At 42.2% G+C, this 24,863-nt stretch overlaps 3 protein-coding genes across 7 annotated transcripts in view; 1 reads left to right on the top strand and 2 right to left on the bottom strand.

The window, feature by feature from the left end:
• ELP1 (elongator acetyltransferase complex subunit 1) overlaps window positions 1–15,971 on the bottom strand; it is a 59,538-nt gene extending 43,567 nt beyond the window's left edge. Inside the window, exons 1-12 of one of the 2 annotated variants that reach the window (XM_026002739.2) lie at window positions 15,825–15,971; window positions 13,811–13,973; window positions 12,777–12,929; window positions 12,458–12,539; window positions 11,637–11,717; window positions 9,330–9,415; window positions 7,871–7,967; window positions 7,243–7,333; window positions 6,061–6,184; window positions 5,004–5,097; window positions 2,090–2,320; window positions 701–871 (exon numbers count right to left, since the gene is read on the bottom strand). In XM_026002739.2, coding sequence (XP_025858524.2) covers window positions 701–871; window positions 2,090–2,320; window positions 5,004–5,097; window positions 6,061–6,184; window positions 7,243–7,333; window positions 7,871–7,967; window positions 9,330–9,415; window positions 11,637–11,717; window positions 12,458–12,539; window positions 12,777–12,929; window positions 13,811–13,960 — 1,360 coding nt within the window. In that variant the 5' untranslated portion in view covers window positions 13,961–13,973; window positions 15,825–15,971. Of the gene's footprint in view, window positions 1–700; window positions 872–2,089; window positions 2,321–5,003; window positions 5,098–6,060; window positions 6,185–7,242; window positions 7,334–7,870; window positions 7,968–9,329; window positions 9,416–11,636; window positions 11,718–12,457; window positions 12,540–12,776; window positions 12,930–13,810; window positions 13,974–15,408 lie in introns of both variants that reach the window. The other variant, XM_026002740.2, reaches the window with a different exon arrangement.
• Window positions 15,972–16,259: 288 nt separating this feature from the next.
• On the top strand, window positions 16,260–23,045 carry ABITRAM (actin binding transcription modulator). 2 transcript variants are annotated; one of them, XM_026002743.2, is made up of 6 exons: window positions 16,260–16,416; window positions 17,308–17,359; window positions 17,916–18,045; window positions 20,769–20,845; window positions 20,925–20,994; window positions 21,086–23,045. In XM_026002743.2, exons 1-6 carry the CDS (start codon window positions 16,338–16,340, stop codon window positions 21,221–21,223), a joined length of 546 nt encoding a protein of 181 aa, XP_025858528.1. In that variant the 5' UTR covers window positions 16,260–16,337; the 3' UTR covers window positions 21,224–23,045. The 2 variants fall into 2 exon arrangements, with proteins under 2 accessions (XP_025858528.1, XP_025858527.1); XM_026002742.2 differs by having other exon boundaries at window positions 16,277–16,416; window positions 17,266–17,359.
• A 263-nt stretch (window positions 23,046–23,308) lies between these two features.
• The window catches only part of CTNNAL1 (catenin alpha like 1), a 61,781-nt gene continuing 60,226 nt past the window's right edge, over window positions 23,309–24,863 (bottom strand). For all 3 annotated transcript variants that reach the window (XM_072727772.1, XM_072727773.1, XM_072727774.1), the window contains 2 exons: window positions 24,411–24,494; window positions 23,309–24,279 (listed from right to left, as the gene is read on the bottom strand). In XM_072727772.1, the coding sequence (XP_072583873.1) occupies window positions 24,214–24,279; window positions 24,411–24,494 (150 nt within the window). In that variant the 3' untranslated portion in view covers window positions 23,309–24,213. The remainder of the gene's footprint in view (window positions 24,280–24,410; window positions 24,495–24,863) is intronic.

The raw sequence follows: 24,863 nt of genomic DNA, 5'->3' as shown, positions 1-24,863 counted from the left end.
CTCCTACACATCAGGAAAGCAACTAAAAACTGACAGAAATGGGATGGTGGAAGGACAGGTGGAGAAGCTAGAACACCTAAGTGAGATCCTCATCCATTCTTGTTCAAGCAAACTGCAAACACTTTGGCATTCTCTTCCCTCATCTATAGAACAGAAAAACATGGGGCACCTGGTGCCTCAGTGGTTTAGCATCTGCCTTTGGCTTGGGTCTTCATTCCAGGGTCCTGGGATTGAGTCCTGCATTAGGCTCCCCATAGGGAGCCTGCTTCTCCCTCTGACTATGTTTCTGCCTCTCTCTGCATCTCTCAAGAATAAACAAATAAAATCTTAAAAAAAAAAAGAACAGAAAAACACCAGCTCTGATGCCACTCCTAAGAAGGCTGTGGGATCAAATGGAAATCTGTGCAAAGGCAATGGAACCTTAAAACATGTTAAAGATGCAATAAGATACCTTGCTACTTCCAGGGTGAATGTTATTCTTCAATCACTGACTCTTCAAGTTCAACAAGCAAAGGGAATTGTTCTTATAGGCCAGAGTGGGATCAGACTCCCTCCCACTCCAAAACCCCCACAAATTCATTAGATATTATCATAATAATGAGATTAATTATTCTGGAGCTAAGGTAACACCACACTGTAACTCTCTTTTGTGCAGGAGGGACATGGTTCAGAACTTCTTGGTTAATGGTTTTGAACATACCACATTTATAAACAGAAATCTGGTTACTGGCATCTAGGATTGCAAGGTCGTTACTCTTTTTGGGATGTGCAGAGAACATGACTTGATTCACAGGGTGCGGGAGCAGCAATCTGTAGGTGCACATGGGAGGTGGAACCACACTCTGTCGGAAGACTGTCACCAATACCTTGTCTGGGTATGAGAGAGAGAAGAGATCAGATACATGCATGTTTCATTTGTGAAGTGCAACATCTGACAGCACTATAGCACTAATAACGGTGATAGAAAATATACAGCAATTCCTAAAAATGTTTGGTGTTTTTATTGTAAATAAGCGAAGCTTAAGTGTCAGGGCTCTGTCTCTGTCTGGCTACTGTCACCTCCAGGTCCAGAGCAGTCCAATGAGGGCAAGAAGGCCTTTGGGTCTAGCTTGAAACCAAGGCGTTCAACCAAGCCAGAGTGAACTAAGGCAATGATTCCCTTCAAAATCTTTAAACCACTCCCTGATGCACGTTTTTAGTAATAAGACCTATCTGATTAAGTCCCCTGTACAGAACATATAATTATAAAATTATATTAGGACTACTACAGAGAACAAAATTCACACAGCATCACACATTGCAATCTTAGAAACAAGTTTTCTTTATGTTATCAGCAGTAGGTAAACCATCTATTCAGGTGACTACTTCTTGCCCCAATTCCCTCTCCCCATCATACAAAGAACACCAATCAATCCTCACACTAGACAGATATCTGTGACTTGAACATATTGGATAGATTATACAATTAACAAGTATTTTTTTTAATTATTTATTTATTTTATGATAGTCACAGAGAGAGAGAGAGAGAGAGAGGCAGAGACACAGGCAGAGGGAGAAGCAGGCTCCATGCACCAGGAGCCCAACGTGGGATTCAATCCTGGGTCTCCAGGATCGCGCCCTGGGCCAAAGGCAGGTGCCAAACCGCTGCGCCACCCAGGGATCCCAATTAACAAGTATTATATTAAAAAACAAAGCAACCCAAGTGAGGTGGGGGCAAGGGTCAATATAAATCTATGTCAGAGCTAGGAGGTAAGGCTCACACACCAATGCCACAAAATCACAGTTTTCATCTATACTTGGGGGTCAAAATTTTCAATGTCTTCAAAGGCCAGAGAGGTAAATTCATGAAGAATATGGATGTAATTGGGGTGGGCAGGGGGAGGGAGGAGGAGGAGGAGGAGGACAGGATATGATTCTCAGCAGAGTACATGCCCCCACTAAGGGCATCCCCATCCAATCAAAATGAAACAAGAAATAAGTAAAAATAAACCAAACAACCAAAGCACCACACAAGCCAAAATTTCCCAGTTTTAGTTAAACCATCACATCTGCAGGAACAGGCTCACTGACATGCTTTCTAGCTCCTTACTTCCATCAATGACAGCCACGTCTGCCATATCACTCAAATTATCTCCTGAGCTCCGGTCAGTCGTCCAGTGCCAGTCATAGCAGAGGTAATGCCAGCCCTGGCAGAGAACATGCAGCCGGTACGGGGTCACCAGGTCCCACATCAGACACACAAGCTTGCTCTTCCCGCAGGTGCTGAAAGGCAGACTTTGCTTGAGATACCAGTGATAGTTCCCCACAGTCCAGAGCTGCACTGCAAGGGAGAAATGAGGGGAAGAACGTCAGAGGCCAGAGGACCAGACTGCCTATTACCTGCTGGACAGGGATATGGGCAAGTGTTCCTTTTTCAAATGACCCTTCCTGCTTAGCCTCTTCATTCAAATAGTAATAATAATGATAATAATAGTCAAGAAGTAGTTTTCCATGGGGATAATCTAAGGCCAGAAGCACACACTTATGCTGTCTCTACTTTTAAACTTTAGGGTCATGTGGACAGAAAATTAATAGAAAGACAGTGCTTTAGTGAGTTGTTTTTTCATATAAAGATTTAGAAAGAAAATTTGGCAATTAGATTAGAAGTATGACAACACTCAATTTGAGAACATTAGATTAGCATCACTATATTGTATTAGGCTTAAGATGCTTATTATTTTCTTCTAGGAGCTTTACATGCAGTTATGTCTCGGCGATCTGGTATTAAGCATAATTCAGCTCTCCAAGGAAGAAGATCAATACTAATCCTTCATCACCAATTGTTCCTCCCAACATCTGTTAAAAGAATAAGATCTAATCCTGGGGTACAGAGGAAATGGGGGAGATGTCATCAGCATCTGATGACAGAGCACAAACTTCGAGTTTAAGTTCCGAGAATCTAACACAGAGCATGGTGATTATAGTTAACAATTTGTATGGTATGCTCAAAAGTTGCTATGAGGGCAGGTCTTAAATGTTCTTGCCGTAAAAACCAAAATGGGAATTCACCATCCAAAATTGGATGGTTAACCAACTTTGCTGTGGTAAATATTTCACAATACATATGCGTGTCAGATTATCATAGCACACATCTTAAGCTTGCACAATGTGTGTCAATTCAATCTCAATAAAGCTGGAAGGGGACAGACCTAATGATGTCGAAACCAACCTTTGTTAGAACACTTTTACCAAGCTGTAAGTTGCTAAGTTAGACTACATACTCATGCTTTGTGAGGACAGACAATGGGGCTGTTCCTGCGCAATATTTTTATTCCGAGCATAACACAGTGCCAGCCTTTGACACTCTGGGTAATCAGTGGTTCACAACTCTGGCTGCATATTAATAATCAACTGGAAGATTTTTAATTTTTAAATTAAGCACTGATGTACACATTCTAACACCCCATTATAACACAACAAATTCAACTCTGAGATGAGGCCTGGATGGCATTTTTTTTTTTTCTAAAGGTACAGCCAGCATTGAGAAGGACTGTGCCATGAATGAATTAAATGAGCTTCTAAATAACATTTCAGCTAAAGAAAAAATTCTACTGATTAAAAAGTTTGAAAGCCACTTAAAAAACAATCAAGCAGGGATCCCTGGGTGGCGCGGCGGTTTAGCGCCTGCCTTTGGCCCAGGGCGCGATCCTGGAGACCCAGGATCGAATCCCACGTCGGGCTCCTGGTGCATGGAGCCTGCTTCTCCCTCTGCCTGTGTCTCTGCCTCTCTCTCTCTCTCTCTCTCTCTCACTGTGTGCCTATCATAAATAAATTAAAAAATTAAAAAAAAAAAACAATCAAGCAAGTGAAAAGATTTATCAACAAAAATGTTCACTGCATTTTTGTTGATACGAAAAATCGCAAAACTTTAAGTGCCTAACAGAATGAGATTTAATAAACTGTGGTACAAATGAATATTACACAGCAATTTAAGATGATACCCATGGGTATCTGAAATCGAAAGATGTCTGTTATAAAACTACCTGTATCATACTTGTATACTTAACAAAAATGAGATCATAGCCATACACATAGAATCTGGAAGACAAGAAAAATTTTTTTTAAATGAATATATTTTTTTTAAATTTTTATTTCTTTATGATAGTCACACAGAGAGAGAGAGAGGCAGAGACACAGGCAGAGGGAAAAGCAGGCTCCATGCACCAGGAGCCTGACATGGGATTCGATCCCGGGTCTCCAGGATCACGCCCTGGGCCAAAGGCAGGCGCTAAACCGCTGCGCCACCCAGGGATCCCACAAGAAAATTTTAATAGTGCTCATTACTGAGCAATAGAATTATGGAAAAATTCTGTTTCTTCATCTTTGCTTTCTAATATTTTCTCATATTACACATATACTGAAAAATACATATTTACAATCTGATCTACAATAAAAAGTCACAGAGATTATTCTTCCTTGTATCTAATGCCGTTTCTCATTCACTGCTATAGTTTTCCTATGGCTAGCACTTTAACTTCCTGAAGTAACACTATTCCTACAGAGCCTAGATATTACTGGAAGGTATTTTGTAGATGTGATTACCCTTCACAATCAATTGACTTTAAATACAAAAGATTATCCTCCATAATGTGAGTGAGTCTCATGTAAGGTGTTTATGGCCTTGAGTAAAAACTGAGGTTTCCCAGAGAAGGAATTCCTCCTCAAGACTGTAAGACAAAACCTGCATAAGTTTCCAGAGTTCAGGCCTGTCCTTATAAATTTGAGACTCAACTCTTAACTGAATTTCCAACCTGTCAACCTATTTGTCTAGAGAACCCTAAATGATACATGACTAAAAATCCCTAAGTAATCAAAACCAAACCATTCCCTCATCTCCATTTATCCCCCTCAGTTATCTCCGATTCCATCAGGACAAAGCAGAAGGGAGAAAGGCAACTCCATAGCCTACTACTTTCAACGACATTTTATGTGGCATGGGGCTAAGATGCTAGGTGCTGTCTTACCATAGGTTTTTAGAGTGCAGTTTTCTCCCCTCTGAAGGTCTTCCAGCCAAACTGCAAGCACAGTGGAATCTGCATTCCAGAACAGGCCATTTACCTAATAGGGAAAAAAGGCATGTCACTGGCTTTTAACTATGTATATACTTCAAAATCTTACACAAGAGCTGAATTCCCTGCTCTCACCAACCAAGTAATCCCATTACTTGAGCTGATCCTCAACTATAGATTAGGAACCCATTGAATCATTAACAAATCTAGTTAATATGTCATTATATGCAGGGATGTCAAAAAACGCATTATGCTTAAAAATTTACAAGACTTAACCAAATGCAAGTTGACATTTTTAGACAATCAAGGAAATTTAAAAAGGACTAGGTTTTACATGATACTACGGAACTATTACAAATCTTGTAAGGTAGGATGATAGATTTGTGGTTAGAGAAGAAAAATGTTTTCTTACCTGTTAGAAATGAGTATTAAAAATCAATTTCTAGAATCAAAACCCTAGGGAACCATAAAGTGTATTTAGACTAGAAGGTGGTGACTGGATGAAAACTATAAAATGCTGGCATCTGTTCAAAGTGAATAAGAAGGTCATGGGAGCAAATTAAACTCTTCCTCAACTTTTAGCTTCAATTTGTAATTTACATATAACATAATTTTAACTTATGTTTACGTTTAATTATTAAAGCTTACCACCATTTGGTGTTTCTGCTCATAAAAATCCTAATGGTATACAAGTGGCTCAAGGTTTAAGTGCTATTAATGAAAAGTATCTACCAATGGAAACATTATGCTTTTGTCCAAATGAACAATACAAAGGAGGATTTCTATTTCTATCTGTATTTTACCTAGAGTAAGAAAGAATGTCATTTCTTCTTTGCAAAATATCCTTAAAAAAAAAAAAAAAAACTCTTTCAAAAAAAATTCAGTTATAAGAAGCCACTATTTTTATTACTATCTACTCTGGAGCTTCTCCTTACATGCCCATATCTGATACAAGCCTCTATAGCTGTGAGAAGTTCCCTAAATTTGATGGTGAAATAACTCAGGCACTTACCTTAACCTCATCTTTAAGGAAAGGAAGTGTAAAATGTCCATGAAGAAGGCCATTTTTCTCAAAAAACACAATATCCTGCTGATTGGGTTTCTCTTGTGTAGATGCAATCAAACTACCTGAGGGCCTTAAAGCAAACGCTGGATGTTAGAACCTCTGAAAGTAGAGCCAGCTGGCTAAGAATGAGATTTAAGTCAGAGAAACAATTTTTCCAACAAAAAATCTCCATCCAAGGAAGGCTTAAATCCCACGTCTCTTGGTAAGCACTTTAGCCTAGTGTGGGACTACACCTGCCCAGAGAGAGTGCATTTATTCTTAATTTGCACAAAGGTTCCATTTGCTTACAAAGACTTACAAATTTAGACTGCAGTAGTGTGACTTAAAAAACAAAACAAAACCCAACAATAAATTTTTAAAACTATTCCAAATACAATATCCTATAAAACCACAATGTATTTTTCCTTCAAATATATGACTTTGGCAACTATTTTATGCTCAGATAGGTATTAAGATTTCTCAACTTACTTAAAACATCCCAATTGCCTCATCTTGTTCACATCTGTCTCTACAGTTTTACTTTAAATACCTTTCTCTCTTTGCTCTGTCATTCAATTGTCAGGTACTGGTGGGAAACATGATGTCTATAACCCAGAGACAGAGGAGTCTGTTATATAACAGATGCTACTGAGACAGAAAACATTTCTTCTGTCTTTACTCAGAGTAGTTGCAGACACTGGACAAGACATAACTTGAGCTGGAATCCAGCCTGCATGTTCCTCAGTAAGTAGAACCTTCTGGCCTAAGAGGTTGTGGCTTGGGCAAAGAAGAAAGCCCTTTTTCTAGTGTTCACCAAAGTTCCACTGCCCCCATGAGCTTTGTAGAGTGACTTTCCTTCTAAGCACCATTTTCTGTTCTACACAATGGCTTCATATAGGCCCGCCCTGTAAGCTGTAAAACGCGGGCCTTGGAATGACAACATCTGTGAAGAAGTTCTGAATCTACTATTCGAAATGAATTCTGACTTCAGAAAAACTAGAAAGAGAAAGATACAGGTTTATAGCCAAATGAGAAGTTAATATCCTTTTGTGTTACATGAACACCTCTATTTAACATGCACCACCACGCTTACTCCACTACTACTATCTTCTCTGAGGAAGAAGTTACAAGGTTTCTTTTCCCACTCACTTCCATGCCAGAGCTGGTCCCAGGCCTGCCACAGGCTCACTGGTTGACTGTAAGGCAAACTCTCGGTTCCATACTCTGACCTTCCGAGCTCCTGTATAGCAGGCAGAGTTAAATAGAAAAACTTAAAATGCTGTTAAGTCCGAACTATTCAAACATCTCATTAATAAAAACTGCCAGTTTTACAAAGCCGAGTAGATTAATCTTGTTAAGAATTTGTACCCAACAGGGGTGCCTGGGTGGCTAGTTTAAGTGTCTGCCTTCAGCTCAGATCATGATCCCAGGGTCCTGGGATTGAGTCCTGCATCAGGCTCCCTGCTTAGCGAGGAGTCTAATTCTCCCTCTGCCCCAACCCAGCTCATGATTTAACTTTCTCTCTCTCTCTCACCCTCCCACCTTCCCTCCCTCAAAAATAAATTAATTAAATCTTTGGGGAAAAAAAAAAAATTTGTACCCAACAGGTAAGAGGCCTTACCAAATGACCTCAAAAATCTCTTTCAGTTCTTAGCTCTAAATTCATTTAACATCTAAAGTAGCACCTTGTATGTATAATTTTAAAAAATAAAAGGAAGAAAATAACTTGAACTTCATAAAATACTTTTTTCCCTTTAATTACAATGTATTTCCATACCTGTCTCTGGGCAAACAACACTCACAGCAAAAAACTGGCCATCACCACGCCAGGTCACCTGCGGCCTATGGTCATCCCAGGGCAAAGCCGACTCATACTAAAGAGAGGAAGAAACACAAATCTTACTGGGGAACTTAAATAGTCTGGGATCAAACAAGCCCCAGGGTATTAAAATTAAACCTTTTACATGAGACATAAGCTATCTAGAAAACCAACTTCACAGAATCCTCAGGAACCCTTCTAGAAGGCCTCTTAGGCTCAGAAATCATCAAGAGAACAAAACAAAATCTGTCTTCAGGCATTAAAAAAAGGGGGCCTCCAGGCACGGCAACAGAGAAAAAGAGCTGCAGATCTGGATATTAAATATAAAGAGCTGAAGAATCTACCGGGTTGTTAGAATAAGAAAATAAATGTTTATCTCAATGTAAGAGGGTAGAGTCCTAGTTATTTGGTTACTGTGTAAGCTTCCCAAGCGTACAGATGAATTAAGAAGAGAAGAAGTCGGCAGGGAAAGCCAGAGGTAGTAAAGTCAATAGCAGTGATGGAAACAGAAAAGTTCTGTGTTCTGCAGTATGGGAAGAAGAAAGGTCTCCAGTGCCGCCTGCATCTCGATCCTGAAGGCCTTGAAGAAAGGCCGATCTGCAAGATGGGGGACACAGGGCCACCCAAGCACCCACCATCACACTCCAGTGACAGGGTGCAACAGAATGCCCTCAGCACCATACTCTGTACGGGAGAGAATACACAGGAAGCCTATCAAGACCTATGCTCAATGACATTGCCCTATGGCAGAGAACACAAGCCTGCTCTAGTGAAGGGTTAGGAGATGACATATGAGTTACTTGGAAGGTGGCCAGAAATCATTATGGATGGAAAATGTAAATGACAAGCTCATGGAGATGTCTACACATAACATAAATTATATGCTTCCATTTGTTCTGCCCAAATCTTGGGATCATTCTCAATTCTTCTTTGTCACCCCACATTTAATACATTATCAGTAACTCCTATAGTTCTACCATCAAAAGGTATTCATAAAAAAGGAAGACTAAGAGTTTCATCCAAAGAGAAAAATCATGAAAAGTATCTAATGTGTGCATGTATGAAAACATGCACATAAATGATCAACAGTGAATCGAGAACAACAGCTCTTTCTGGGGAGGAAGGAAAGAGAAACAGGAAGGGATACACAAAATGCTTCATTTCTATCTGTGAGGACATACTGTTTAAACCAAATACTGGTTAAAATTATTCTCTCTACTGAAATTACAAAGCAACTTGGCAAGGAAAAAGAGTCTTTCTAGAATGACTCATTCCCTAAGGAATGAAACAGTTTCTGTTTTATTAAAGAAGAGCTCTATTCATCATTAGCCTCTAACAGGACACCTGGAATTCCTGGTAGCAGGCAAAACTTCTACTTATTCCAGTCAAGGTCCTATATCCATCAGACCAATCTTACCATCTGCACCTGAAATGCTGCTTGCCGGCCTTCTGATCCGTGGAACTGCGTCTCCTTCCTGCCCCATCCAACAGTGATAAACTTGCCTAGGAAATGATTAAGAACATGCAAGACAACCAATAAGCTAAACAAAATGAAATAAAACAGTTTTATTGCTATTCTTCATTAAGTTAGTCATTGGTCAATTACCTGGGTCCTCTGAGACCTCTCAATAAATTGACCAGCACTCAATATTTGGAAAATCAGTATTCCAGAGTATACGCATCGATGATTTTTGAAGAACTTGAAATGCCTTTCTTTTGGAAAGCACTTTACTGCCATCTTATATATCTAAATTCCCTCGATGACAGCAATTCCCACTTTACAAGGAAGAAGAATGAAATGTGAAGAATTTACAAGACACGTCTGCTCCTGAGCAAGTTCACCTCCTCCCAAGATTGAAAGATTCCCTACGCGTCACTGACTCCCAATCCACAGCTCTGGCCTATCCTGAGCTTCAGCTCCTTATGTCTGCATACTCTACATAGTGATTCCATACGGTCCTTAAAACAAACAGAACTTGTCACCTACCACTAATAAGCTGGCACTTCCCCCCACCCTCTCTCTCAGTTACTGGCATCTTTATTCTGGTTACCTGAGCTTCTGTCCAGAGTCCCATTAACTCTTTCCTCCTCACCTTATATATCCATACCCGTTTATTTCACTTTCTTAACTGCTATTTCTCAAACTGGCTAGGACAGCAAGGAAACTATGGATACATATTCCAAAAACATTTCTGAGATAATTTCAAAAATGTATTCCCCTCCTGAGAATCAAATTTCTTCTAAATTCCTCCCTTCTTTTAACCCCACACCCACCTTTCTTATCTGGATTTCCATAGCACTCCTATCCGATCACCCTGCCTCCAGTCTCTTCCTTCTCCACCAATCAACCAATCAATTTTGCATCATCAAAACCTTTAATGGCTGATTATATGTCCAGATTCCCATCAAACTCAACCAAAATATATCCTGCTTATTTTTTTTTAAGATTTTATTTATTTATTCATGAGACAGAAAGAGAAACCGGGGGGGGGGGGGGGGGGGGGCGGCAATGACATAGGCATAGGGAGAAGCAGGCTCCGTGCAGGGAGCCTGACATGGGACTCGATCCCCAGTCTTCAGGATTACACCCTGGACGGAAGGCGGCACTAAACTGCAGAGCCACCCAGGCTGCCCTATCCTGCTTATTTCAATCTGCACTCATGTCCTGCCAGCAGCAATACAGAAGTACTCACAGCTGCCTAAACAAGCCAGGACATATCTATGAAGCATCTGTGCCTCAGACTAGACTAATTCTACTGCTTAGACCACCCCCCCCCCCCCAGCCCTCCACCCTCAACTCTCACCTACCCAACACCAATTCAGCCCGGATAAAACACTCAGCCCACCCCAGCCTCTTCTGGGAAATCTTTCCTCTCCACTGCTCCCTTATTCCCCTCATGCTACCCTGACACCTTGCACAACGTGTTATCATGGGACTCCTCAAAGGAAAAGCTGGTTATTCATAGCACCAAACACACTGCTGTGTTCATAGTACCTACTCAAAAATCATTTCTGAATAAATTATTTTTGAGCAAATGAGTAACAACTTTCTAAATGATGTCCTCATTCTAAATGATTTAAGAGAACAAGAAGGCATGAGGTCAGTTATCAGCAGAAGTTAAAATCCCTTCTCCCCACCATCTCTCTCAATTGGGCCTTCCATCTGGTGCCCTCATGTTGGTCAGAGCCTCTTACACACAATAAACATCTCCCCTCTTCTCCCCTTTCAATACTCCCACAGCTTCAAGGCCCAAATCACCTCAGTTAGATCTTAGCAGGAAAGCAATCTGATGGTTCCCATGAAAATGTAGATTCAGGTCTAATTAGTAGGAACAAAAAAAATCAGCCTTCTATCCTACCTCTCTTGTTTTTGCCCCAAAACTGTACCCCAGAAATACTCTCTTTACTTTAGCTAGCACAGTTCCTTTCACTAAAGCCCCAGCCTATGCCTGTCACAAGGTTTGGGCAACAATTATGTAGGTGACATTCGGTAGGTTTCTGTTCTCCCAGTTATTGGCAAAGTGAACTCTCAGACCTGGAGAGGCACCAGAGGTATGCCTTGTCTGGAATGGGCTACAGGAACGGGGTTATCAGACACTGAATGCACGAGGCTTCCTGTTTCATAGTTCTCTGGGTTTATGACGTGGCTACTAGTGTGCAAGAAAATGATCAAGCCTGGGAGGAACTTCAGATCACAAAATGTTTCAAACAGAGCTATACTCACTTTCGCCAAAATCATCCTGGTGGATCTGCTGTTCCATGATTGGTTCAAAGTCTTTTGTCATCATAATTAGGGTTTGTTGACCTTGGATGGGCACAAACAAGAATGATTTTGTTTTTGTGCACAAATTTGCCATTTCCTAAGCATCAACAACACTGGACGCTACAGAGCTGGAGTGGAGGAGTTTAGAGTCAGAAGAGGGAAGACATAATTCATTCTAAATATTTTGACTCTCATTTGAAAGAAAAAATAAAAAAAAAGCTTCGACCAGCTAAGTTACCTGATGCTTACTATCAGCTATTTGCGTGTGTAAAGCTAACACTGAAGTCTACACTTAGCCCTCCTCCACTAACTTCAAGACTTCACCAAGCTATCTCTTCAAACACACACCTACCTCATTAGGGGTACCAGCTTATATAAACTCATCTGGAATAAAGAGACTTAAAGGAAAAAGAGTAATTTTTAAAAGCTCATGAGAGCTCCTAAAAGAGCTATAAAAGCAGTCTTCAGAATCTGTTTATAGCAGCTGTTCCTCTTAGTGTAGGTCAAATATTGCTAACACTTTTATCTACAACTGTGGACCACACAGATTTCCAAGTTTGTGACTTCGTTTCCAAAAATTGAAACAGTAATGTGAAATAACTTCTTAAAATAATATATTAAGAGATGAAATTTAAGTCAAAAAGAGCACATTCCCTCTAGATTATAATGCTGGTATCACTGTTCAAAGAAATTTTTTGAATAAGCACCCCAAAATTTAAGCCTTTAAAATATTAGGAGTCATGTTTTATAAAAGTCACAGGGAGAAACAGTGACAAACTTACCTGTGGCAAGAAGCACCAGCTCTTGGTCAGGACTCCAACTCATGACAGAGATACCACTGGCTACACTCCCAACACATTCCAGCTGCATCAGTAGACAAAAGTAAGTTTTTAAAATACAGCTGAAGTGTAGGTGAAATACAGCTAAAACCACGACAACAACATTTTGTAAAAAAGAATACATAACGCAAAGACTCTAATTTGCAAAATGCTTAAATATGATATTTAAGCATTAGCTCCCGATTTTTTAAGCTTCTACGTAAAACACATGACTTATTTAAGGATGCTTGAGGTTTCCTCCTCACTGGACTCCTCCACTTACCTGGCATGTGCTGAGATTGCAGAGTATGACGTCTCCGGAGGCTGTGGCCATACACACAGACTCCTGATCCAGCAAGTCCTGAATACCAACAATGCAGCCACTTCCATCCTCTGGAAGAAAGCCTTCAGACACTAAAGAAATTTCATTTTTCACCTTTCACCAAAACAAATACATAAACAAATTAGGCCTCAAGAACAATTCATAATATTTCCAAAAATAAGTTACTTTTTAATGCTCCTTTTCTAATACAAAAGCTTTCAAGTGTCTTTCTAGATTAAAATCCAAACATCCATTTGAGAAATATCACAACACTACTGTCTTTAATTAAAAAAAAAAAAAAAGTTAATGGGACCTTTCTGCCAAGCAAGCACTATACAAAAGAAGCATGGTCTCTTTAAAAAATGTTCAATAAAACATGAAGAAAACTATGGTTTTTAACTAAGGTTTCCTAAGATTTCTACAGCATGGGGAGAAAGAACAAAGAATATAATCACCTAAAATACATTAGTAGCAAATATAATTAAGGGAAGAGCTCAGAATCAACTCAAAGATTTTTTAAAGTATGTGCATACATAAAATACACACATGTACATACATATGCATATATACATATGTGTATATATAAGTGTATACATATATGCTCAGGATCCAGCACTGAGGATTCCCATTTAGCTGGCACAGGACGGAGGCTGAAACACAATTTTAAGAAGTTCTACAGGCAATTTTCATTTGCATTCTCAGTTGAGATCCACAATTATAAGTAGTATTTACATGATGGAAAGGGTAAAAAGGGCACCCACACAAAATGTAAAGTCAGAATTTTGCCAACTTACAATTCAAATAGAAGCAGAGTTAAGGGTAGGTTACAACTTTAGTAATGTCTCATATGACACCAATATAAAGCCAAGGGAATGTTCATTTAGGAGGATATGAATTCAGTAAGATTCAAACTAAAGACTATCTGGGGGAAGCAGGTTGAGAAAAAGATAAGTCGAGGGTCTTGCAAGTGCTGGCATTCTCCCTCATTAGCTTACTTCTCTTGTGACAGGGTCTATCTCTATCAGTCCATGGTCTGAACCAATAAGCACGGTGCTCTGTTCAGTTCGGAGAGAGATGCACTGAGGTCTCCCTGGAGCCTGAATATCCCTGAACTCCAGGGTCTGAAGTAACTTTAGATTTCTCATGATGAGGCAATTCCTGAAAGAAAAGTACAAATACCCCTTGATGAAGAATTACTCTGAGAGAAAGGAATAGCTTACCAGGGATAAACGTCACTCATATAAGCAAAATGATTCAGGGGCCGAGATGTGGTCATTAGAATAATCAAGAAAAAAAGAAAAAAAGATCTCATCTGAACCCACATAGAGACGTGTTGCAGCAACCTCACCAACTCAGAGTGTTTATGGTTTACAAACTGAGATTCTGAAATCTACTCTACATTCTTACTCTTTGGGAGAGGCAAGACCCTCAACTTCAGAATTGTTTTTTCAAAAAGACTTAACAGGGCAGCCCTGGTGGCCCAGCGGTTTAGCGCCGCCTACGGCCCGGGGTGTGATCCTGGAGACCTGGGATCGAGTCCCACGTCAGGCTCCCTGCATGGAGCCTGCTTCTCCCTCTGCCTGTGTCTCTGCCTCTCTCTCTCTCTCTGAATAAATAAATCTTAAAAAAAAAAAAAAAAGACAACATTAGTCATTCCTCAGGAGAGTTGGAACGATCAAAATAAATAGGAAAACACTTCTATCTTTTGCATACACTTCTATTTTTTGCATATAAGAATATCTTTATGGGGGCGCCTGGGTGGCTCAGTCAGTTAAGCATCTCCCTTTGGCTCAGGTCAGGATCCCGAGGGCCTGGAATGGGGCCCCATGGAGCTCCCTGCTCAGTGGGGAGCCTGCTTCTCCCTCTGCTGCTCCCCATGCTGGCTCATGCTCTCTCTTAAATAATCTTAAAAAAAAAAAAAACCTTTATAACCTGAAAGATTTATAAATCCATATAAAACTCCATAGATACATACAACACACACACACTGTAATGTTTCAGGACCATCGTTATTCCCTTGTCTTCTCAGAAGTTTCCTACTCCTTTTCTTTTTCTTTTCTTTTATTTTTTTCCCCTACTCCTTTTCAAAGTTAGGGAAGCAGTATTCTCCACAGTCCCCCAGGACCTCAACTTACCAGTACCTTTTCTTTTACAACTGCAATCCCCAACTCTTTCACCCTCAATTAGCCTCTTCGCAGCTCTTAATTGTGCTAAAGGTCTCTTCCTATCAAGTCTGTATCCTCTCTGACATTTCTGGCAACTCCTCCACCCTGGTTGCTCCGTCCTGCCGCCTCTTGGCTGACGATCATGCCCACAGCAGGCAAGTACCACGCGGCTCATTAACAGGCTGATGAGATCCCCACGTCCAGCCCTGACCCTCTCCAGAGTGAACAGTAAAACCACACGTGCCCCCTTCTGAGGTTTTTCACAAGGAGCCCTCACAAGCACGTCACACACACACTGGAGAACGAAACACTGTTCTCCCACTCAAATGAGCTTCTATTTGAGGACATGGCATTTCTACTCTCTCTCTCTGTCCCCCGAGCTGAAAAATGGTCTCCACCCCCCCGTTTTTTTCTTTTTTTTTGCTCACGTTTCTCACTAAACTATTCATTTACTGGTTGGTTCCGTCGCTGTCAATATTCAGCTTCAATCCTTCGCACCGTGTCCGATCGATTCCACCACCCGGTTTGTGGCTCGCAGGGAACATCCGCTGGGCGGGCGCTCGGGTAAGCGTCGGGCTTTGAAGACGTGGAGGGCCGCCAGCGCCCACACGGAGGTCACCGCCCGGAGGGACGGGGCAGCACCGGAAGCGTCTCCACGGGGAGTCGCAGGCGCGAGAAGCAGCGCCGCGGCCCCTGCAATCCACCCTCGGCCGCCGCGCGTCAGGGGCTCGGCGGCGCCGTCCAGCACCGCGAGGAATCCAGGGGCCGTACACGTGCGGCCCGGGAGCAACCCGTCGTCGCCCCCGCCCCCCGCCCCCCGCGAGCGAGCCGTTCGAACGCTCACCTGCGACGCGCTCCGCCAACAGCGGCGCGTCCACCTTGGCCTCACCGGCGCCGCGCGCCCGGCCTCCCGGAGCCCAGGGCCGCTCTCCCACCCGCCCCTCCGGCTTTCGGGCCGCGCACCCGGGAGACGCCGAACAGCGGGCGCCGCAGGAGTGACGTCACGAGGCGCAGGGGGCGTGGCCGGCCCGCTCCCGAGCCCCGGCACGCCTGAGGTGGGGAGCGGCGCGGCCCCTCCGGCCCTGCCCCTCCGCCCTCCGCCCTCCGCCCTCTGCCCTCCGCCCGCTTCTGCTGTCGGATCCCGGCTTTGACGTCGGACTCCAGCGCACAGGGCTAACCCGGCCCGGCGGCGGGGTCTGCGGGGCCGGGACAGCAGGGCGCGTGCGCACGCCGCGGGCCGCGCGCCGGAAGTGCGCCGTCCTCCCGCGCCCGCTCGGAGGAAGCGCTCGGGGCGCTCGGGGCGCGCGGCGCGCGCGGGGCGGGGGCGGGGGCGGGGGTGGTGGCGCCCGCGGTCGCCATGGCCACCGAGCCCGCGGCCGCGGAACCCGCCGTGCCGTCGCTCGTGGATCGTTACTTCACTCGCTGGTACAAAGCCGGTAAGTGGGGGGTTCGGCCGCGCTGTTGTGACGCTGCGCGGACCGGGCTGGCAGATCGCGAGCCACGCGCCCTTTCCCCGGCGCTTCCTCCGCGCGGCCGAGGGACCCGGGCCCTCCATCCGCTCGCGGCGCGGGAGGCAGGTGCGGGGCGGTGGCGGTCCGTGGCGCAGGCCGGCCAGGGCACGGGCGCATTCCGTGCCCGCGAGGACCGGCTCGGCCCCACGGCAGCCGCGGCCGCGCGACGACTTAAGCCATCGGGTGGGAAGGAGGGTAGCGGCAGGGAGGGAGGGGAGTTGGCTCAGGGGAGGCGGTTCGACGGCGGAACCCAGCATTTCCCCGGAAGGTCCGGTGCCACACACGAGCCCCGTGTCGTCCTGCTTGTGCGCCCGGTAAATGTCAGTGGGGAGCGTCCTCGAGGCCGACTCTAACCCCTGCGTACTTATTATTTAAAAAATATTGTGGCACAGTTTTTTTTAGCCAAATTTAGGGTTGACTAAACGTCCCGGCTTACCCAGAACTCAGGGATTTCCCAGAACCTGAGACTTTGAGAGCTAACCTGACGACAGTGCTGGGCAAACCGGAAGAGCCGGTCACTAAAACTGACCGACGAGACCGGCGCCGCTGCCTTACACGACGGCCGCTTGTTCTGATAGGAGTAACGAGTGTGTTCATTTTAATGTGAAGATGAAGCGAGATGGAGCAAAGAGTCAGTCATTTAATATTGAGCGAAGGATCCCACCTGGGCAGATCCCTTGCAGCACTTTAGAGAAAGCCTCTGTGCACGTCTTTTTAAGTAATGAAGGGAGCCAGTGATCAGTGCGTGGGCATCCTCATAATTGTCTCTACCAGCACAGTGGCACCAGCCAACAGGCTCGTTCATCATTCTTCCAGATGTCAAAGGCAAACCCTGTGAGGACCACTGTATACTACAGCACTCCAACCGGTAAGCAAATTGGGAACCTTAAATTATAAAAATAACGTGTCTGGTATGGTCCTGGATTAAACACATATTCATTAAGTGATTCTCCTCCACTGTGTTGAAGTGGCGTTTGTTATAGTTTGGCTGTGGAGGAGCCTTTCAGTGCATACTCCAGACCTGCGGGTGGGGGAGCCCCCTCAGCCAGCCACCCCCGCAGTGACCAGCCTCTGCCCAATCACAGCGAACCGCGGGGGCTCACAGCAGGGACAAGGGCAGAGGCACAGGGGGTGTCCTGTGTGCACAGCCATGCCTTACCCCTCTCTCTTCCACCTCAGGTCCACCTGAGGACTTCTCGTGCATTGCCTTTTTCTGGGAAGGCAATTCAGTCTCTTTTTTCTCCTCTCTTATTAGTGCATTCCCTTCTACAGTTAAGGTCCAGCAGTATGCAGAGGAAAATGGGGGGAATGATAGTCCGACTAAACAGCTGTCCTGGGTATGTTCTTGGGCCCATAGGTGTACTGTGTGGTGTGAGGAAGAATTATACCAACTGGTAACAGCATCAAATTTTTGCTCCTTGTAGAATATGTGTCATCACATTAGCAGAATCTCATCCAGTTCTTCAAAGTGGGAAAACAATCAAAAGCATCTCCTATCAAATCAGTACTAACTGTAGCCGACTCCAGAACAAGGTCTCTGGGAAATTTAAGCGGGTACGTCCTGTAATTCTCTACTTAAGTCTTCAATGTCTCAGTCATGATAGATCTAGAAAATTAGATGTGCTGATTTCTCTTTAAGATCTATTTATTTATTTTAGAGAGAGAGAGAGAGAGCACGTGCGTGCACAAGCCAGAGGGGCAGAGGGAGAGGAAGAGAGAATCTCAAGCAGACTCCCATGTTGAGTGCAGAGCCTGACATTACAACCTGAGCCAAAACCAAGAGTCGTACACTTAATTGACTGCACCACCCAGGCACCCCTGATATGCTGATTTTAAGAATACTTTAACCCTAAAGAAATTCTTAGATCAAAAAATGAAGTATTTCAGGAAGTATAGGATTTGTCATATTTTCAGGTTTTTTAAAAAAATTTTATTTATTCATGAGAGAGACAGAGCAAGGAAGAGACACAGGCACAGGGAGAAGCAGGCTCCCTGCAGGGAGCCCAATGTGGGACTCGATCCCAGGACCCCAGGATCACAACCTGAGCCAAAGGCAGATGCTCAACCACTGAGCCACCCAGGCGTCCCATAGAAGACCCTCGTTTATACTCCCATTTGTAGTTTTGAAATCCCCCGTTTGTGGTTTTGAAATTATAATGTACCTTATAACTATTAATTTCTCCCTGCTCAGGGAACACATGGACTTAGAAAAGCATGAACCTTTCTTAAAAGATAAAGTCTAAGGCAGCCCAGGTGGCTCAGCAGTTTAGCACCGCCTTTGGCCCAAGGCGTGATCCTGGGGACTGGAGATCAAGTCCCATGTCAAGCTCCCGGCATGGAGCCTGCTTCTCCCTCTGCCTGTGTCTCTGCCTCTCTCTCTCTCTCTCTCTCTCTATCTCTCATGAATAAATAAATAAAATCTTAAAAAAAAAAAAAAAAAAAAAGATAAAGGCTATAGGGGCATCTGAGTGGCTTAGTTGGTTGAACAACCAACTCTTGATTTCGGCTTGGGTCATGATCTCAGGGTCCTGGGATTAAACCCTGCATTGGGCTAGTGCTGAGCATGAAGCATGCTTGAGATCATCTCCTTCTGCCCCTCCACTCCTCCCTCCCTCCCTCTCTTAAAAAAATAAGAAAGAAAAAAAAAAAGGTAAAGTTCATCAACTACAAGCATAAGGGTACTTGTGAAATTCCTGTGATAAATCTTTGTCCAAAATCATAACACTGTTATTACTGTTGAAAAACAGAGGACCTGCATGTGGAACCCACTACAGATAAATTTTGATTCTCAGCACTGCCATTCACTTATTCTCCCAAGGGAAGTGATTTTAAAAAAGGGTCAAAACACTTCTGCTCTTTTAACACAGACCCAATGATAGACACACCTTTTGGGACAAATCCCCAGCCCCTCCCACAAATGAGGAGTCACATTGACAGGTATTTTGAAATGAAGTACCCATATGCAGAGGATTGAAGCCAATGTGGTAGCATCTTTATACTGTCTAATAATGTTTTGAGTAAGGGGTGCCTGGATGGCTCAGTCGGTTGAGTATCTGACTCTTGGTTTCAGCTCAGGTCATAAGCTCAGGATCTTGGGGATCAGGGCCCATGTAGGACTCTGCGCTCAGCTCAGAGTCTGATTGTCCCTCTCCATGCCCATCTGCTACTCTCCTCACCTCCACCTCGCTTACAAGTTCTCTCTCTCTCTCAAATAAATAAAATCTTTATAAAAGAGAGAGAGAGAAAATAATGTTTTGAGTGGTAAAGAAGTTATAGGAATAGCCTCTTAACCTCAAATACCCATGTTGAGTGTAGGAAAAATTTCTGGGAAAAAAGTGAGCAACATGAGAGATTTGTGCATCACTTCCCATGAGCTGCCTTGTAGATGTTTGCTAGAACCTCACGGGATACATCAGTATAGTGGAGTACCTAAAACAGTCATGCTGTAGCATTTGCTTCTCAGTTACAGAATATTGGGTAAACTAGTTTTATTTGCTATTTAAAACTTTTCTGTATTTTCCCAATTTTCCTCAAAGTGCATTCTTTTTATTTAGATAAATATCACTGCTTCAAAAACTGTTAGTGATTGACCCTAATAAAGAAATTCCTTTAGTAAGTTTGTATAAATAAGTAAGGAATCTTAATGAAAGTAACTTTGTATAAATGTTGTTATCATACTCTGTTGTGTTGAATTTTATATTATTGGTTATTGATGGATTTTCTTACACTTTTGAAATTGTTGTATCTGGCCACATGTAGCTTTCTCATTTAAAGTTGATAAAATAGGGATGCCTAGGTAGCTCAGCGGTTGAGCATCTGCCTTTGGCTCAGGGCGTGATCCTGGAGACCCGGGATCGAGTCTCACATCAGGCTCCCTGCATGGAGCCTGCTTCTCCCTCTGCCTGTGTCTCTGCCTCTCTCTCTGTCTCTCTCTCTCTCATGAATGAATATATAATCTTTAAAAAATAAAGTTGATAAAATAAATTAAATTAAAAAAAATTTTTTAAAGTTGGTAAAATATATTCTTAATCTTTAATTAAACTACCTATTATTTATCTTAGTCTGCTCTTTCCCCTAGAGCCTACGATGGTACCTGGCCCACAGTAGGCACTTACATAAATGTTTGAATAAATGGCTTTTCTGTAGTATTGGTAAATACTACATTTTTATTTAAAACAATAGCTCCAGGAATATATTCTATTATAACACTGAAAACTGCCTTTCAAAGGAAAATGAAGATGTCCATCATTTAATTACTTCTTCCCTTTTATTATTAGGGGGCACAGTTTCTAACAGAGCTTGCACCTCTGTGTAAGATTTACTGTTCAGATGGAGAAGAATACACCATATCTAGGTAAGTCGCTTTTTAACCACAATTTAGGAGAAACAAAGGAGGTAGTATTTTTCTTCAAAACAACTTTTGTTTTAAATAGCTGTGTTAGAGGACGGTTGATGGAAGTGAATGAAAACATTCTCCATAAGCCATCTATTCTTCAAGAGAAGGTAAAGAAGGGAGAAAAAAGTAATCCCATCTACATACTTTTTAATCTCATTTTATAGATAAGACAATACTAAATATTCAATTCCTTTCTAGCCATCCACCGAAGGCTACATTGCGGTTGTATTGCCCAAATTTGAAGAAAGTAAAAGCATAACAGAAGGGTTACTGACACAGAAACAGTATGAAGAAGTCATGGTGAAGCGCATTAATGCCACAACGGCTCCATCATGAGGATTGTAATGGGGTAATGAACAACGTGGCGTGCTTATCCCTCCCTGGCCTGTGGCCTGAGCGATCCATGCACTAAAGAACCACCTACACATGTGAAGTGCTTCACCCCAAGCCATCCGCAGAGAAGCCTGACCTTAAAACTTAACCTAGTTTTCCCCCTTTATCTTTTATAACGAGTCTTGGTTCTTGTTTTTTCCTCAGCCTCCCAGATCTGCCCTGTCTATGTACTCACTCTGTTCTTGTGCTTTTCTAACAACTGGCAAGGAGAGGATGTTTTTCTGATTAAAAATAAAGCACTTTGAGAAAAATTTGGATAAAACAGATAAGTGTTAAATAGCAAAGTAAAAATAATTTAACCATCATCCTATAACCCATTGGTAAATACTACATTTTGATATGCTTCGGTTTGAATGTTACGGCATGGTTATTGTTTTTGCCTTGGTTTTCCTTCAGTTTGAAGTTGGGGGAAAAAAAATCAGGCCTTTTTTTGCCCATTTGGCTTCTGAATGACACTACAGAAAAGGCTAGAACAGCCTCTTCAGCCCTAGCTCTTCTCCCTTTAGATTGTAGGGGAGGGGCAGAGCATAGAGTATATCTCCTCCACTCCTTATACAGTCCGAAGCTCGGATGGCCTTCTCTGAAACAAAGTCGAATGTAACACTGGCTTCTTAAATAAGGGATATAGGAAAAGGCTTTGGAAACTACAAAGGGAAGTATTCTAATGCAGTGTAAAGCTGCTTATCACAGTACGTACAGTATAGTTGCTCAGTCACACACACTAGCTGTGGTGTAGCCAGCCAAGAAGTCATTGAGAAGTTGCTGTAATCCAAAGACATAGATGCCTTTGAACAGAACAAAAACTTTTACATCATCTAAACTAAAAACAGAACTGATATGCTTTAAGATTGTCTACTTACTTACACTGAATTTCAAATAAAAGGACTTTTTAGGGGATCCCTGGGTGGCGCAGCAGTTTGGCGCCTGCCTTTGGCCCAGGGCACGGTCCTGGAGACCCGGGATCGAATCCCACATCGGGCTCCCGGTGCATGGAGCCTGCTTCTCCCTCTGCCTGTGTCTCTGTCTCTCTCTCTGTGACTATCATACATAAATAAAAAAAAAATTTAAAAAAAAAAAATTAAAAGGACTTTTTAAATTGTTATTTTTTTCTTAAAGGCTGTAGCACATGTACATTTAAATATCTCTGTAAATAAAACAAGATGTAATTTAATACAGAAGAAATCCCTTTACTTGTAAACTCCTTTGGTTCTCTATCCCCTTAGCCTGTTGAAGTCGTAAGTCACCCCTTCCTCACCCCCCATTGCACTTAAATAAGAGAATATTCTCATTTCAGGTATATAAAAGTATTTTGTAAATAAAATCTAGAAGTTATTTTTGATTCACAAGAAAAACTTCTTGTAACTTGAGTGGCAGCATGACTGTCCTTTAAATATACCCACCAGACATAATATAGGTAGTAAGTGTACAGACATCTACACTGATGGTGCTAAGAGCTGGAAACAGAAGCACAAACCAGCTGATCCCCATTTTGAGTAGCATAATGATTCCTGAAGACATCAAAAAGATACTAAAGATAGTAAAAGATGTATTTTTGCATGTAACATTACCTCACATTGTTCTCCCATTATTTCTATTTCTATTGTAATTTTAAAGAATATTTTGGTCTCAGAGAATAAAAATCATGCTTGATAATTTTTATAAAAGAAGTATTTTTAAAGGTATTAACTAAGCCGAGTATATCCCATTTTCTCCTGAGTGCTTACAGTAACTTCAAGTGTCTTTCAATAAAATTTTGACTAGCTAATTGGTAGTACTGTGGTTCTTCAGGATCTTGTGAATATTGATTGTGATAGCTGACCCAGATAACAATCATCACACAAGCTTATATAACTACTGCAGTCTGGCAACTGACGTGTCCTATCAGATTTCAAAATGAATTTCACAGCACTGGAATACAAGCATTAGCAAGAGTTCAAAACATGGTTAAACCATAAGAAGAGAACATATAAACCACGTCCCTTGATCAAAGCCCCACCCCAAACAGAAACAAAGGTTTAAACACTAAAATTAAAAAGATGAAAGATGTTTATTTGTTTTATAATGAACGTTCCAAAGGCACATTACAAAATGCATGATTATTCAGAATTTATTTTAAACATCTTAGTTCCATTGTTCTCTGTCTCGAATCTTCCATCAGTCAGTACAGAGAAGGATGGTTGAAAGACATTTTTTACACCAGTAAGACAGGCTTAGGATTCCAGCTATTATGCAATAATATTGATAGCTGGCTATGGTAAAAGGAGAAGTGAAAGCCGTCTCCCCTAGTGAGTTCCTGTAGGATTCTGTGGGTGAGCTCCATGACCCCACTTTTGGGAATGGGGGAGAGATGTGCAGCACAACAGAGCCCATGCTATGAAATGCTTGTTAGAGAACAAACGTGTGCTACCACCATGGGTGGTCTGTGACAGGACAGCAAAGAGGCCAGTCACAACTGTGGACAGAGGGACTGAAGAAGAGTCCACAGATTTAAGGAAACCCCTGTGTTCACCCAGACAACTATGAATATGTATATATATATTTTTTTCCTGCTGAAAATTAGTGTTTTAAATGATAGGCTTAAATAAAAGGAGGAAATTAAGGTATTTTATGCCAAAGATGAGCACATATTCAAAATAGCTTCTTTGGATAAAACTGTCACTAAGACAGTTGGGATATTTGGTTTGACTTTCAAGAACAGTATTAGTGGCAACGTCCCATTGTAAATTAACACTGCAATTAAGAATGTAGCAACTACCATTGAATTTATTAGTTGTCAAAAAACATCACAGTTTTGTGATCAGAAAATAAAGCAAGATTTCATTATTGTTTTCCTTATAAAATTGTTAAATTTCTGAAAATATAAAGGATCATTTGCTTTCTAAAAATACCAGCTTTGCTCCATGCTGTTCCAGAGATCTGACCCCAAAAGCTTCTCAAGTTTTACCATCGACGGAGTCTTTATTTGTAACTGAGACCCATCTGTTATTTTCCATCTGAAGCTGGAAAGGGGTAAGACAATTAGCTTCTACTTTGCTTTCAAAACAAAAATTGCCAAAATTAAATAGTAACTATTTCTTTTGCATTTTTCTTGAAACTAGTTTTTAAGTGTGATTTGCAGAAAAACTCTTACCTTCCTTAGTAGTTTATAGCAAAGTGAGAGAAGTTGGACCAAAATAGCCATCATGGATCTTGTCTTTATAATACACTTATCAATCTATAATGACAGAAAGCAAGCAAGTCAAATTCTACAAAGGGTACTTCAAAAGACTGTATCAATTGATTAATTTTGAACTGATAAAATATCTTCACTGTGGAAATCTAAAGGATCCTCAAAGGCATATGGATTAGGGCACATAAGCTGACTTGAGGCCCCAGAACACAAGCGCAGGGACTGCTGCCCAGGTCTCATGCCCACTTCACGGAACCCCGTGAAGAATAGATGGAAAATCAACCTGTTCTATTTCAAGTTGTTTTGGCACTTCTTAAAACACTCCAAATAGTGACAGTGAGCCCCCTACTTTGCAACTTCTGGCCCTCTGCTTTGTTGGCATTAGCTAAATTCCCTAAGACAAACAATGGGAGC

This window comes from Vulpes vulpes, chromosome 12 (genome assembly GCF_048418805.1).
Source record: "Vulpes vulpes isolate BD-2025 chromosome 12, VulVul3, whole genome shotgun sequence".
Classification (NCBI taxonomy): Eukaryota; Metazoa; Chordata; class Mammalia; order Carnivora; family Canidae; genus Vulpes; species Vulpes vulpes.
This window is presented reverse-complemented; position numbering and strand designations above follow the sequence as displayed.